This window comes from Polypterus senegalus, chromosome 5 (genome assembly GCF_016835505.1).
Source record: "Polypterus senegalus isolate Bchr_013 chromosome 5, ASM1683550v1, whole genome shotgun sequence".
Taxonomy (NCBI): Eukaryota; Metazoa; Chordata; class Cladistia; order Polypteriformes; family Polypteridae; genus Polypterus; species Polypterus senegalus.
In genome coordinates this window covers 188,008,271-188,024,393 of record NC_053158.1, presented here as the reverse complement: position 1 = coordinate 188,024,393, position 16,123 = coordinate 188,008,271, and the positions used below count along the sequence as shown (strand labels likewise).

At 37.8% G+C, this 16,123-nt stretch overlaps 1 protein-coding gene across 2 annotated transcripts; it reads left to right on the top strand.

Annotated features, from left to right (window-relative positions):
- Positions 1-1,698: 1,698 nt before the first annotated feature.
- Positions 1,699-12,990, top strand: si:ch73-174h16.4 (leucine-rich repeat-containing protein 14). 2 transcript variants are annotated; one of them, XM_039753791.1, is made up of 4 exons: positions 1,699-1,989; positions 9,652-9,983; positions 10,184-10,822; positions 10,943-12,990. In XM_039753791.1, exons 2-4 carry the CDS (start codon positions 9,670-9,672, stop codon positions 11,511-11,513), a joined length of 1,524 nt encoding a protein of 507 aa, XP_039609725.1. In that variant the 5' UTR covers positions 1,699-1,989; positions 9,652-9,669; the 3' UTR covers positions 11,514-12,990. The 2 variants fall into 2 exon arrangements, with proteins under 2 accessions (XP_039609725.1, XP_039609726.1); XM_039753792.1 differs by having other exon boundaries at positions 1,699-2,002.
- The last annotated feature ends 3,133 nt before the right edge of the window (positions 12,991-16,123 follow it).

Here is a 16,123-nt window from a genome sequence, read left to right as displayed (position 1 = left end):
TGACCTCCCTCTCATTTACACACATGTATTCTGTCTTATTCCTACTGACCTTCAGTAGGGGGAGTGGAAAGCACCAAATTCCTTGGTGTGCAACTGGTGGAGAACCTGATGTGGTCTATCAATACCTCTTTGAGCAAGAAAGCAAAGCAGCAACACCACTTTCTGGGTCAGCTGAAGGAGGCAAGCCTTTTATACCATATCCTCACCACTGTCAATGTACCGACCAGCTGTATCACTGTCTGGAACGGGAACTGTAATGCATTCAAAAGATAGTGTGCACTGTGGAGGCCATCGTGAGGACTTCTCTCCCTTGCATCAAGGAGATTTTCACGAAGAGCTGCATTAGTAAGGCCTCCAGCACTGTGGGGGGGCTTATACTGTAATCTCTTTTCCATGTTTCCATTTGGCAGACAGTATTGGAAATGGCAAGATTCAACGACAGCTTCTCCCCTCAGGCAGTCATATTACACCCCATGTCCCTGCATGTGCTCACTTATCATTTGTTCTTATCTAATTACTGCTCTGTTCTGCTTTCCCTTGCAGTCCTTGTCCATTGTACATCTCCTGTCATCACTGATGGCTGTTTTTTATGAAGTCAATCCGTACAGATTGTGTTCCTTGTTTTACAGTTCCTAACGTAAAATTACCCACCCTGCTGTATTGTCATATTTAATGTATAAATATTGCATTGTAGACCTGGGAAACATAATTTCATAGCACTGTATAAAGTACCAAGGAGGAAGAGGAGGTGAAGAGCATGCACTGATACAGCGCATTGCTGCACCCACCACATAACAAACCAACTCAGGACCCCAGGTTAGGACCCGAGTGTAGCCATGCAACGGGTGACACCTCAGCACCACACTAGTTCAGATGGAATGGAACCAGTGTGAGATTTTTTATGGTGGGTATGTGTATAAATGGTATGACAAGGTCACTTGATTTCCCTATTCCAACAGCAACTGGTGCACCACTGGAAACAGCTGTGGATGGGATATCGTTTCATCACAGTGCACATTTACATACATTCACTCACACCCTTGAGGTCAATTTACAGTCATCATTGCCAACTAACTTGACACATTTTTCCTTACGATGTGGACAGCAAACACATGCAGACAATGGGAGAACATTCAAAGTCAACACAGATAGTTACCAGGCTTTAAAATCATTTCAATAGTACTGTAGGGCAGCTGTGTTATTAACTGCCCAAATCGCACAATGTCTTTTTTTCTTTTTGTGTACACTGTTTCAGTTAGAGTGCAATCCCAAATAAGCAATTTTCCAGAAGTAATTACACTGTACTGTATTTGGTTATAGCATTGCCAAGCAGATCAGGAAATTTTGCAGTACGGCATTTTGTTTGGTTAACGGTATTGAGTTCTTTTCGAAACGTATCAAGACAAAGTGTAAATCAGCTCATTTTCCATTGAAAGGATACAGTTGTACTAAATGAGGTTTCAGCTTTGCTATGAAAAAGACAAAGCGACATCAACCAACAGATGAGCTTTGTTTAAAAATCGAGAGGAAATAAATTAACAAACATGCAAAACACCGAAAACAACAAATGTAAAAAGCAAAAAAAACAAAAAAAAAAACAAAAAAAAAAAAAACGATTCCCTCTTTCTAATCTAACCTCGGAAAAAAACTTCAAGTCTTGACAAATTCTGCAAATACACGAAGTGGTGGAGCGAGTTCGGTACAGGCGCTGGGCATCCCTTAGGCGCCGTTGGGTCCTTCTTTGACAGGAGGCGCTTCCGTGACGTCATTAATAAACAAACCCTTAACAGCTTGATTGAAGAGAGCTGAATGGAACCAACGTCCCAGTAAAGCCTGAGTAGATGCAAAATATACTACAGAAGGGGGACGGCTAGTTAACGGGGACACAAGATGGACAACTTCTGTTTTTCATAGTGCTGTTTGCAAGGCGGGCTAAGTGAGGCCACAGTGGGAGTTGACCGTTCGCGGCGTTTAGCACTGCTCAACTGGGTAAATATACTGGGTAAATACTTGCAATAAAACCTGCCTTAAGTTGTCATCTTCTAAGCATGTTTATTATATATATTTGTTGTTTGACCACGTATATATGATAAATTCCATTGCGATGCGTAATCAAGCTCGGCAGAGTCACTTCCTTTCTTTCTTTTTCATTTTGGGGTTGCGTAGACACCAGTACTGTTTTTATTAATTCTTCGCATCTGATTACATTATATTGGCAATTTGGAAAGTAAAAGTAAATATTGAGCAGATATAGATTTGCTAGTGTTAACACGTTCATGTGACACCTTGGTAATCTTTTCCAGTTAGGGCGCGTTGGGAACTTTTTCTGAATTTCTGTCCTCGGACCAGAATAGGTAAAAGCTGTGTAGTAACAGATATACTATATTTATTTAACGATAAACTTTGTTTGCTTTATTGACTGAAGGTCAACTTCCGTGTTGTTTGGACACATTGTGCACTATGGAGCATGTTACTGTTCGTGCGGCTGCTCACCCCGTACAGTTTTATTTCAGTTTCAGTCTGTGTAATGTTTAGCCCATGTTGCTCAGTAGTTTTTTGGCAATGTAATGTAAACGTGGTGCGTTTTGATTAATCATCGGTGTTTTTCAGACCAGATACTTTTTATTTTAAAATCTAGCAACAATTCCAACAGTATGTTAAAGCACCAATGCGGATTGAAGCCTGCCTAGATTTAGTATTTTGTAATAATCGGAATAGCACTGAAGATGTCTGCTTCTCAGGTCCTCTCAGCGTGGAGTTTGCATGTTCTCCCCATATCTGGGTGGGTTTCCTCCCACAGGCCAAAGATATACAGGTTAGGAGGTGCATTGGCGATCCTAAATTGGCTCCAGCAGACCCCCGTGACCATGTGTTAGGATATAGCGAATTGGAGGATGGATGGATGGATGGATGGAATTGAGGATGTAAAGATGTTTAAACCACTAGGGTCAAGCGACCATAATATAATACAATTCTCAGTGTTTTGTATGAGTGCAGATGCAAAGACTAAAACTGTTAAGTTCAACTTTGATACAGCAAATGCGGCCAAGTCTAAGCAGGATAGGCTGGGATAAGCTTTTACGTGTGGAGACAGTTGAGGAGCAGTGGAACAGGTTTAAAAATGTTTTACATGTAATGCAAGACAGGTACTTACCCACGTTTGGAATTTATAGGAAATTATAAAAAAACAACTCGGCAGTGGGTTAATAAAGAGTTCAAATAGAAGCTGCAAAGAAAAAAACAGACAAATAAGGCGTATAAGACTAATAACTCCTAAGTGTAACGTAGGTCGTTAAGAGAACATGAGGGCAACCATGAAAAAGGATATTAAGGTGGCTAACAGACAGCTGGAAAGGAATAAAGCAGATTGGGTGAAAGATGACCTAAAGAGATTCTTTCAGTATTTTAGTAGTAAAAGAACAGTCATGGAATATTTGGAGTGCATCAGGAATAGTAAAGGGGAATTAAGAAATACGGGCAGTGAAATAGCGGATGCTCTAAACTTGTATTTTTCTGAGGTCTTCACAAGTAACGAAGTGGATAACCTCCCAGAGGTAAACATGACTACTAAGGAGGTAACAACAACAACATTTATTTATATAGCACATTTTCATACAAAAAGTAGCTCAAAGTGCTTTACATAATGAAGAATAGAAAAATAAAAGACACAATAAGAAAATAAAATAAGTCAACATTAATTAACATAGAATAAGAGTAAGGTCCAATGGCCAGGGGGGACAAAAAACAAAAAAAAAAAAAACTCCAGACGGCTGGAGAAAAAATAAAATCTGTAGGGATTCCAGACCATGAGACCCCCAGTCCCCTCTGGGCATTCTACCTAACATAAATGAAACAGTCCTCTTTAAATTTAGGGTTCTCACAGAAGGGCTTGATGATGATGGTCACGTAGACTTCTGGCTTTTAATCCGTCCATCATTGTTGGAGCATCATGAAGCTTTGAGTAGGTGGTGGTGGCGCAGGCCACCACCACAGAGAAACCGGAAAAAGAAACAGAAGAGAGAGTAGGGGTCAGTGCAGATTTTAGAGCCACCATGAATAGTTATTATGATGAATTGAACATACAGAGTATCAGGATTAAGTTAAAGTGAAGTTATAAAAAGGCCATGTTAAAGTAATGTGTTTTCAGCAGTGTTTTAAAGTGCTCTACTGTATCAGCCTGGCGAATTCCTATTGGCAGGCTATTCCAGATTTTAGGTGCATAACAGCAGAAGGCCGCCTCACCACTTCTTTTAAGTTTTGTTCTTGGAATTCTAAGGAGACACTCATTTGAGGATCTGAGGTTACGATTTGGAATATAAGGTGTCAGACATTCCGATATATAAGATGGGAGATTATTTAAGGCTTTATAAACCATAAGCAGAATTTTAAAGTCAATCCTGAATGACACAGGTAACCAGTGTAGTGACATCAAAACTGGAGAAATGTGTTCGGATTTTCTTTTCCTAGTTAGGATTCTAGCAGCTGCATTCTGCACTAGTTGCAAACGATTTATGTCTTTTTTGGGTAGTCCTGAGAGGAGTGCGTTACAGTAATCTAGTCGACTGAAAACAAAACGTGAACTAATTTCTCAGCATCTTTCAGTGATATAAGAGGTCTAACTTTACTTATGTTTCTTAAGTGAAAAATGCTGTCCTAGTGATCTGATTAATATGCGATTTAAAATTCAGATTACAGTCAACAATTACCCCTAAGCTTTTTACCTCCGTCTTGACTTTTAATCCTAATGTATCCAGTTTATTTCTAATAGCCTCATTGTATCCATTATTGCTAATCACTAAGATTTCAGTTTTCTCTTTATTTAACTTGAGAAAGTTACTATTCATCCATTCTGAGATACAAGTCAGACATTGTGTTAGTGAATCAAGAGATCGGGTCATCAGGTGCTATTGATAAGTACAGCTGTGTGTCATCAGCATAGCTGTGGTAGCTCACGTTGTGCCCTGAGATAATCTGACCTAACGGAAGCATGTAGATTGAGAAGAGCAGCGGACCCAGGATAGAGCCTTGTGGAACACCATATCGGATATCATGTGTCTTTGAGTTGTAATTACCACAACTAACAAAAATTTTCTCCCTGTCAGGTAGGATTCAAACCAATTTAAGACACTGCCAGAGAGGCCCACCCATTGACTAAGGCGATTTCTAAGAATATTATGATCAATGGTGTCAAATGCAGCACTCAGATCTAAGAGGATGAGAACAGATAAATGGCCTCTGTCTGCATTCACCGCAAATCATTTACTACTTTAACGAGTGCAGTTTCTGTGCTGTGATTTGTTCTAAAACCCGACTGAAATTTATCAAGAATAGCATGTTTATTTAGGTGGTCATTTAACTGCATAATGACTGCCTTCTCCAGAACTTTACTTAAGAAAGGCAGGTTAGAGATGGGTCTAAAATTTTCAAGAGCGAGGGGTCAAGATTATGTTTCTTAAGTAGGGGTTTAACTACAGCAGTCTTAAGACAGTCTGGGAAGACCCCCGTATCTAATGATGAATTTACTATGTCAAGAACATTATCAATTAGCATGCCTGATACTTCTTTGAAAAATTGTTGGTATTGGGTCAAGGACACAGGTGGAGGGTTTTAATTGAGATATTATTTTTGTAAATCAGGTAAATCTATCCTAGTGAAAGAGTTTAATTTGTTTATAACAGGATGCTGGGGTTTAGGAGGATCCTTAGTGTTGGAGGGATATACTATGTTATTTCTAATATCATTAATTTTTTGATTGAAAAATACAGCAATAGCCTCACAGGTTTTACTGGAAGTACTTAGGAGGCATTCCTTTGAGTTACCTGGGTTTAGTAGGCGATCAATTGTAGAAAATAAGACTCTGGGATTACTAGCATTGTTATTTATAATCTTAGAGAAATAGCAGCCTCTCAAGACGGACAGTGTTATTGTATTCTGTTATTTTAACTTTTAATATTTCATAGTGGATAGTTAAGTTTAGTCTTCCTCCATTTACGCTCAGCTCTATGGCATGTTCTCTTTAAATCAGACACTCTTTGGGTCTTCCATGGTATAACAATGCTAGAAGATTTTTAACTGTCTTTTCAGGTGCAACTATGTCAACAGCAGCTCTCACTTTAGTATTAAATCTTTCCACCTTACTATTTACATTATCCTCACTATTATAGCTGGCACTATAAACGGACTGATTGCTTAGAATGTTTGTAAGTTTTAAAGCTGCTGCTGAGTCAAAGAAGCGTTTTTTAACAATATGCTTCTCATGGGTGTTTTTATCATTATTTCTATATTAAAAAGTAGAAGAAAATGGTCTGATATACCAATATCAATGACCTGCTTTATATCAACTTTAAGTCCTTTAGTAATCACTAAGTCTAACGTATGACCTGCTTTATGTGTAGGCTGATTAACGAGCTGCCTCAAATCAAAAGAGTCCAGAAGGTTCATAAATTTTTTTACTTTTAGGTCACACTGATTATCTATATGAAAATTAAAGTCGCCAACTATTAGGAGTGTGTCATAGTTAGTAATTAAAATTGACATTAAGTCAGAGAATTCCTCAAAAAAGACGCGTTAAATTTAGGAGGTCTATACACGGATAATACTAGAACGTGAGACTCTCCATGGATAACAACGGCGAGATACTCAAAGGACTTAAATTTACCAAAACTGACATCTTTACATTTTAACCGGCTCGAGTAAATGTTTGCCAAGCCTCCTGGATCTCCTGGACCAGCTAATATTTACCCTCAAATTCTTAAGGAGGTTAGCGAGTACAGATATAAACCCTTGACTCACATTTTTAGGATGGCACTGCACACTGGGGAAATTCCAAAGGACTGGAAAATGGCAAATATTATCCTGTTATATAAAATGGGTGACAGGACTGATTCCAGGGCCACAGGGATGAATTATGAAGAAAGATTAAAAGAGCTGACACTTTTCAGTTTAAGAAAAAAAGTTTGAGAGGTGACATTATTAAAGTGTTTAAGTTATGAAGGGAAGTAGTCCAGTGGATTGAGACTGTTATTATAAAATGAGTTCATAAAGAACAGTTGGAAACTTGTTAAGGATAAATTTCGCAAAACATTAGGAAGTTCTTCTTTACACAGAGAACCTTAGACACTTGGAATAAGTGACCAAGTAGTGTGGTAGGCAATAGGACTTTAGGGACTTTCAAAACTCGATTTGATGTTTTTTAGAAGAAATAAGTGGATAGGACTGGCGAGCTTTGTTAGGGTGAATGACCTGTTCTTGTCTAGATTGTAGTAATGTTCTAATAACACACAGCAAATTAATCATAAAAAAAGCTGCGTTTGTGTTTTGACAGTGATATGTTTCATATATACATGAATAAGTAAATGCTTAGCCTATAATCCATGATGTCCACTATTTAGCATTACACAGCGCTGAATAACGTTTAAACAAATGAACATGACAAACACTAGGCAGGTTGCTGCTGTATCACAAGGCATGCCAACACACAGTTCATTTCACTCTTGCAATTTATTCTCGCCAGTCAAAGTATTAGGGATGTGGGAGTAAAACCCACAGTAAAAAAAGAAAAAATATATACATAAATAAATAAATAACATACAAAAATTAAATCTATACTGTCTTGCCTGACATAGATAGGTAATTAATGGAATCATACAGTCCATATATGTGAATTAGTTTTTCCAAGTCTGTAAAGAGGAGTCCATTGATAAGGTTAGATAGCTGGGGAGGACAGAAGGAAAAAAAAACAAAAAAAAAAAACAAACGTGAGATACTGCAGGAAAAAAAATCAAGTTCTGCTGGAGTAGAAAATAAAGAAAAAAAGACCACGCCGACTCCACTGGGTATTCTACGTAATATATATTTCAGTAGTTTATTATAGTTTTTTTTTTTAGTTTTCATCGGTGATGATTAGTATTGTGGTTTCATGGACATTTGGGATATCTACTTTTATTTGATCATCACTGGCAGGTGCATATGACTTTGAACAGGCGTAGGTGGCATAAAACACCACCACAGAAAAGCAGAGGGAAATAAAAATGAATGATTGCAAATCTATGAAAATATGATAATTCTGTGCATGTATACTCTATAAGAAGTATATCAAAAATACACTCACAAAAAGCCAAATTAAAAAAATGTTTTTCTAGGAGTATTTTTTTTTTTTTTAATGTTTCCACTGCATTAGCCTGGCATATCTCTATTGGTAAAGTATTCCCGATTTTTGATACACAACAGCAAAAAGACGCCTCTCAATGTCATTTAAACGTAGCGCTTGGAATAATAAGCAAACCAATGTTAGAAGATCTACGGTTTCGACTGGGAAATATTGGAAGTAGCAAGATTTTTTTTATTTATTTATATAATTTAAAAGCATATAACAATCCATGCAATCAAATCAAAATTAAAAAAAAAAACCACATAATTCAACCCCCACCCGACGGAAGGAAAGAAAGAAAGAAAGAAAGGAGAGCAGAGCCAGCCAACAAAGCAAGGAAGAGTATCCTTCTCCCTGATATTGAAGCTCTAAAAAAGTTATTGATTAGATCATGCCATATTGTAGAAAACGTTTTGAACAGATCCTCTGAGTGAGAACTTGATCTTTTTCCAATTTCAAATATTACAGGACATCAGTTACTCACTGACTTAAAAGTTGTGGGTTGGGGTTCTTCGAGTTGAGCAAGATAAGTTACTGTGCTACTTGTAAGGTAAAGGCAGTTACGGTCAGTTTGTCCTTTTCCACTTTAAGCCCCTCTGTGAGTCCACCAAACAACTGTTAATAAGTTAGGAAAGGCTATCTGATAGTCATTCAAAGTTTTTTCTCCAAAACAGTGTTCATTTGGTGCATGCCTAAAACATGTGACCCAGTGAGGTTGGAGCTCGATTGCAACGTTCACAGATTGAATGTTGCCCTGGAAACATTTGGAATAATTTTAGTTGAGATAAATGCCCTTTGTAGAAGTTTCTAAGTTGAATAATTGAGTGCTTTGTGCATATGGAGCTAGAATGTATTCTATGCATGGCAGCCTTCCAGTCCTTTTCTGAGCTTTCAGGAGCAAGATAATTTTAAGATTTATATACAATTGATAGTATTTTAAAATCAATTCTAAAAGGACACTGGTGCCCAGGTAACCCGTTTAATGATGCTATGGTGAATGGTAAGGCATGCTTAAATTTTCTTTTTCTAGTTAAGGTTTTTTGCTTCTGTTTTTTGGACTAAGCCAATTAATGTCTGTCTTGTACTGTTCTGTGGAATACTGCTAAATCTGATACCAAAAGAAACGACTGCAGTGCTTGAACCTGTACAGAAATTATGGGCTGTGTTTATTCCAAGACTACAGTCCTACTCTAAGACTCCAGAGAAGATGTCATGAGAACTTTCTCAAATGTATCGGTAAAGCTGTTGCATAGGAATTTTTTAATGTAAATTATGAATCAAGAAATTGAGGTCTCATTTTGTGTTTAAAAAAAAACTAAGATGAATTTTGACAAAAGATGTATTGTTTCCCTAAACCATTATTGGCACATATAGGGACAAACAGGCTTTTTTCTGGTATTGGTGGATGTTACTCATACAGATTTTCTTTTGGTTGCCTTTCTCTTCATATCATTGTTTTGTGACATGAAGTGCCTGACATATATTTTGGTTTGTCTCTCTAGGATGCTCGGTGTTAAGGGATGTCAGTCTCGCTGGTTTTTTTGTGTGCACGTAAAGTGGTGTCGGACCACGGCTCTGCTCTGAATTCATTGCCATACGTCCCTCATGAGTTATATCCAATCCTGTTTAAGGCTGCTTTTTTGGATCAACGACCACTGGTAATTGTGGAGCTGGTTAGACGCTGGCCCCTCCCAGTACTCAGCCTTGTTCGGCTCTTGCAGGGATGCCATCACTACCACTACGATCTTAGCCAGGACCGGCCTAGTCGATGTTGCCTGCAGGCTGTTCTGCTCACTATAGTTAAGAATTTGACAGAGAAGACAAGAAATGGAAGGTGAGTAAACTCTAAAAAAAGGCTTCTTATCTGCAATTAGGACAGTTAAAGAATTTTGGATGAATTGGATTTGATAACATTTCCTGCACTACTCCCTGAATTTCTAAATTGTCACCGCCGTTGAAAATTGATAGGTGTTAATTTCACTCCTTTCTACCGATTTTGCCTTTTCAAATCCAATTTTTGTTTCTTATCCACAGGCGTGTTCTGAGAGTTCTGGATTTATGTGGTGTTCAGGATGAGGGAGGAAGGCCTGAGCCCAATTCTATGGGTGGATTGTCCCGCACAGTGGCAATAGCAAAGGCTTGCCTAGAAGTAGCTAAAGTACGGCGAGGAGAGAACACAACAGAGTCTGCCTCCAAACGCAGGAGAAATACTGCGTATATAGAAGATACTGAGGTAGTACAGTCCCTTGCTCTAGAGGTAGAGGTGAGAGCGGATATGTTTGTCAATGCCAGCTCCTATGAGTGTGTAAAGCAGGCCCTACAAGCCAAAGGTCCCATGCGACTTTTGTGTCGGGATCTTCGAGCTGAAGAATTGTCTGCTCAGCGCACTGCAACTTTGCTGGAACTCCTGGAAGCTCTTCCCCTACGTAGAGTGGATTTGCGCTATAACAACTTGGGTCTTGCTGGTATCAACCTTCTTTTGCCAATTTTGGCAAAGTTCCCATCCCTCATGAGCTTGCGTCTACTGTACATCAATGTTGATGTACGTCATGGAACTCCTGACACAGAGAGTGGACTTCGAGAAATGGCAGCCGGACTGGGTCGGCTTCGAAAGCTGAGGGAATTGAATCTAACATCTTTGCGTCTTTCCAACAAACTCCGGCTTTTGTTGAGGTAAAATGATGAAAACCAACTTAATTATCACCCTCAGTAATTTGTGCGTCTTGTGTTTTTAAATAAGTTAAACTTTTAATAACTTATGAGATTTCTTTTCTTCTTTGTGCTTTTTCATAGCTCTTTGGAGAGAGCCCTGGAAGTTGTGGAGCTGAACTATTTCTACCTGACCTCAAGCGACCTATACTACCTTGCTGAGAGTCCGCACGCTTGTTTTCTACGGAAACTGGATCTTAGTGGGAATAGTTTCAGCGAGGCACTTATTCCACCCCTACAGCGCCTTTTATGTGAAGCATCAGCATCTCTTAGGTATCTTGTGCTTTCAGGCTGCAACCTAACAGATCATTTGGTAGGCACCCTCTTGACATCTCTGCGTCGTTGTAGAAATCTCTACAGCTTAGGCTGTTCTTTAAACCCAATATCCACAGAGGGACTGATGTCTCTGGTGCTTGTAGCCACTGAGCTTCCTCAACTGCAGCTTCTTGTCCATCCACAGCCCACAGACTGTTATGAGGATGGACTGCCACAGCCGCCCTCTTACTATAACTTAATGGAGTTTCCAGTCAACCCTGATAGACTTGTTCAGGCTCTGGCAGAACTAAGGAAGGCTGTAGAGCAGAAGGGTCGGACAGACCTAGTGCTTTCTACTGACCTCTATAATTACAGGACTGCCGACTTGCTGGAGGAGTAAAGCGTAAGCGTCATAAGCACTACAGGAATTACAAATTTATTAAAACCAAAAATGACCTGTCTTGTTGCAAGGTAAAACAAAATTACAGGTGATGTGCACTGTCAGATGCGTAAAGTTCCAATGATTCATTTCATACAGTAATAAGATGATAACTATATATCTGGATTATTCATAATATTCTTTTTAAAGAAATAAAATCTTTTTCTTAAGAAAAAAAAGAAAATAGTTTTTATACATGTAACTATTAAGCATTCCACTTGTTATTTTTGCATTGCTCTTTAGTAGGATGCTTCAGTTTTTTCATAATTTAAAAGATTATATTTGGTAGAGGTGTTTAGCAAGCTCATGTTTTTGAATGTTTTAAAATGGATGCATGGTGGAAAAAAAAGGTAATGTTTAGGTGAATTGCATAATTAGTTGCAATGCTATCACATGAAGTCAAAAACCATGGTTATAGAGTTGCCAGTTTATAATCTTCATTGTTTTAAATTAGTTTGGATCACATAATTATATAATGTGATCACCAAAAGCCAAATCTCTTGTTTTTGAATATTTTATTTATGCCTTTAGCTTATGTCAAGTTATTGTTATGAATCCAGATCTCTCCTCTGTGACTGGAATGTATGTGGATGGACAGAACACTATTTATCCAGAACGTAGAGGTAGGGTGTTGTACTCTGTTAACTATTATGGATGCATAATCAAGCAAAGTGATACCTTTTATTGGCTAACTGTAAAGATTACAATATGCAAGCTTTCGATGCAACTCATGCCCCAAACTTCCTGAAGAACGGGCCCGAGTTGCCTTGAAAGCTTACATATTGTAATCTGTTCACTTAGCCAATAAAAGGTATTATTTTGCTTGACTTGATTTTGCTTGGGTAATAATTTTATATGTCTGAGAAAATCACACCATTCTATGACACAATTAATTATTTAAACAATGATGTGTTTCTGCAGCTCTTCTGCTTTGGAAGTAGTTGGTTATGCTAACCATTTATATTTCATTCTTTTGAAGGAAAAAAACTGTGGTACTATGTCTTAGGAATATGAAAACAAACAAGTTTTGTATTTTTTTCTCTTTTCAAAAAAGAAACGGCAAAGTACCTAGAGTCGGGTTGTACTAAGAAGAAGATAAATAATGGTTAAATAAACTGAGGCATCTTCCAAAATTAAGTAGCTAAAGTGGACTTGTCTCTGCAGTAGCCAAGGCTAAACACTGCCCTCATGTGGTGGTTATACATTTGAAAACATTTGAAGTCCAGTAGATATTGGAAAAACCTGCCTTAGCTGGTGATATGGTGAATGAAATTTGTGAGAATTAACAAGAAGTAGTCTTATTTTCTCCTGACAACTTTTCACTTGGTGCACACCTAATATACAGTGGAGCTAAAAAATGACTGCTGTTCCTAAGATGTTGGGCCTTTTATACAATGCGCCACCACAGACACTCCATTTACATGGTATAGCTTGTTGCTTTGTGATAGTAATATTATTTGCAACAACAACTTTGCAGTCTCTTCTATACCTTCTACGCCAAAAAGCCCCACTGCCTACAGTGTATATAAAAAGTCTACACATCCCTTCCCAAAATTTATAGATTTTTTTGTAATAAATTAATGAACTCAAGATAAATCCTGTCAAAACCTATTCCAATTTTATTGCAAAACTGCAATCTATACAAAGAACGTGAAAATAAATCAGAAACTATTTGGTTAAAAAAGAAAAAAAAATCGTACAAAAATCTGGTTGCATTAGTGTGCACATCCTTTAATAATCAAGGATGGGGCTGTGTTCAGAATTGATCAATCACAGTAAGTCTTATGTTATCATGGGTTTTTATAGGACTTGCCAAGTCCATTACTATGTTGGTCTACTTTTGCACCTTAAGAATATCTCACCTACAGATACACATAGGGATCCTGTAGACATAGTCACAGGTGAACGCCTAATTGTCAGCCACCCCACAATATTCTATCTAGAACCCCCTAACATTCACACAGAGATATCCTTAAATAGAGAATGGAGAGTACATCTCACAATATTCTATAGGAGTCTTTACTTGCATAAATATCCTTAAATAGACAATGAAGTCTTAATACTGTATATCTCACAATATTCTATAGGAGTCTCTACTTAAGAACTTCCTTATCACCTGTATTGACGAACATACAGGTGTCACCAAACCTCTTTTGGTTATGCCACTTACCAACCAAGCAATATGTCTTGCTTTTACCGCAGTTGTCTCTTCTTATGAGGAGCAATCTCTTAGCCTTGATAAACCCTATGGGCAGGTAATGTGGCTGCTCCCCGTACAGGAATCGTCATCTTCAATTTATTATTTAAATCACTTTAGATTTAAAGTTGAAGCATAGAACTTTAAAAGCAACATGGCATTTATTAAATGAATAATAATACCAAATAGAACAAGAAATAATAGAAAGCAAGATTGATAGTAGGGGCTAGATATATAAGGGCTTGCTTCGCTTGCCAACCCATATGCCTGCACTACGTGCTAGCCACTTTACGGTTCAGCCACTCGCGTATGGGGATGCAGATGTACAATTTAAACAGACTTTTATTTTCATGGGAATTGTTGCATATGCATAATAGAACTAACTATTTTACATAACAGCGAGTAATTAAAAATAGTTAAACGTAATAATGTGAAAGTAAATTGTTTCATGTTACGTTAGAGTTATTCGTTGCGTTACATGATTTTGTCCTGTTTGGATTTGAAATTAACACGCAAATAATTTTTAAACTTACACTTTTACTGTAAAACTTCAGTAAAAACAGTTTTTTTAATTAGATTTTCGTCGCCACTGCATTGAATTTTGATACTGTGTTTGGACTTTCATCGTGACAATGCAACGTATAACTGCCCGTAACTGAATTCCGTTTCTTTCTCTCTATTAAATAAAATGTCTTATTCAAAAGTTTGACTCTGAGATTTGTTAATTGTCTTTGCAAAAGCTATTCTAACGGGAAACTGTTATCGTTTTAATAAGGATGGCATATCAAGATCTCCTTTGTTGTGTAAGGTTATCCGCGGAAGATTTACTACATTACCTTTCAACAGTAATTCATGCAGTAGAAGATGGTGTTAACGGTTGTAGATATTCTTCGGGATATTGTAAGTTGATGTTTTCATGTTCCGCACGATCACCACCAACTGCTTCAGCATAGTCTATTTATATGCATTTAACCAATTTGCTGTGTAACTGATCAACATTTTTGGCTTTAATTTGTTTGACTTCATCGTTTCTCAGTGCTAGGATTGCCGGTGTACTAATTTTTTCTGTTGATAACCCTTCGTGATGAAATTCTTCAATAGGATTTGGACATAATATGTCTTCTTTAATTGGTAACTTAAAGTGAGGAAAACGTTAAAATTTATAAGAGCCGAGAGAGGAGGAACTGTGTCTGACAAAAGCATTCACACAAATGAAAGGTGAGATTACCGTGTGCATGGTTGAACATGGCTGAGAGGAGGGTGTGACTTGAAAACCTCTCATGGCCAAAGTTTTATCTCTTCAAAAAGTCTCGTCGCAGGATTTTTTTTTTATATAATAGAGAGATGTATTAATATAATACTGTATATAGATATGTATATATAATGATTTAGCTGTTTGATGTTGTTCATGACAGGCTTTCACTGATGATTAGATGAAACGGTCATATGTTTCTCGCCCTTTCCTGATGTTGCTTCTGTTGTGTCTTGGACAAGCCATATATATTTTATAATTCCACGTGTTATTCCCACATTTGATTGGCTGGCGGTCAATATGATGGCTGACCTTGTTCAAACTGATAGGTTCCTTCCTTTCCCAAGCTGTGAATTATTTTGGCAATTCCCAGGTTCCCATCTGTTCGCAGATTATAAAGTAATCAATACAGCCTGAGGCATCCTAGCCATTTCCTGGGCTTCTGCTTCATTTAAACAGATGTTACTGTGATCAATTACGTGTACAATCCAGGAAAATAGGATGCCTTGATGTCCTGCCTCTTTAAAATCAAATTCAGTTTTGTTTGTGTGGGCATAAAATAAAATATAAAATGTAAAATTCACAACACTGCAGTCTCATCTCAAATAGCAGATAGTATGCACCTGACATCAATTTAAAATGGTTCTGATTGAGCTCACTTTGGCTGTCCCTGTAGGATTACTGTGATATCCTCTTGGTTACCACATACTCCAAAAGCTATGTTCTGCAAAAAACGTTTACAACATAAATGGGATCTCCTCATTGAAAGGTATCAACCAGGGCAGGGGTACAAAAAGTACCCAAAGCATTATGGCTCAAAAGTGACTCTGCCATGATCAGGACATCCCTCCATGACTGATGAGATAACAAGGAGAAAACTGGTCAGAAAGGCCACCCAGAGGCCTATAGCAACATTAAAAGAGCTGCAGGACTTCCTGGCAAGTACTCTTTGCTCCCTACATGTGACAAGTTTCAGTCATATTCTTCATATGTCTGTTTTATGGAGTAGGATAGCAAGATGAAAGCCTTCTCTCACAAAGATAAACATCTAAGGTGAGCTAAACTTTGCCAAAAGGTATACCCAGTTTCCCACAACCATGTGGTAAAATGTGTTCTGGTTTG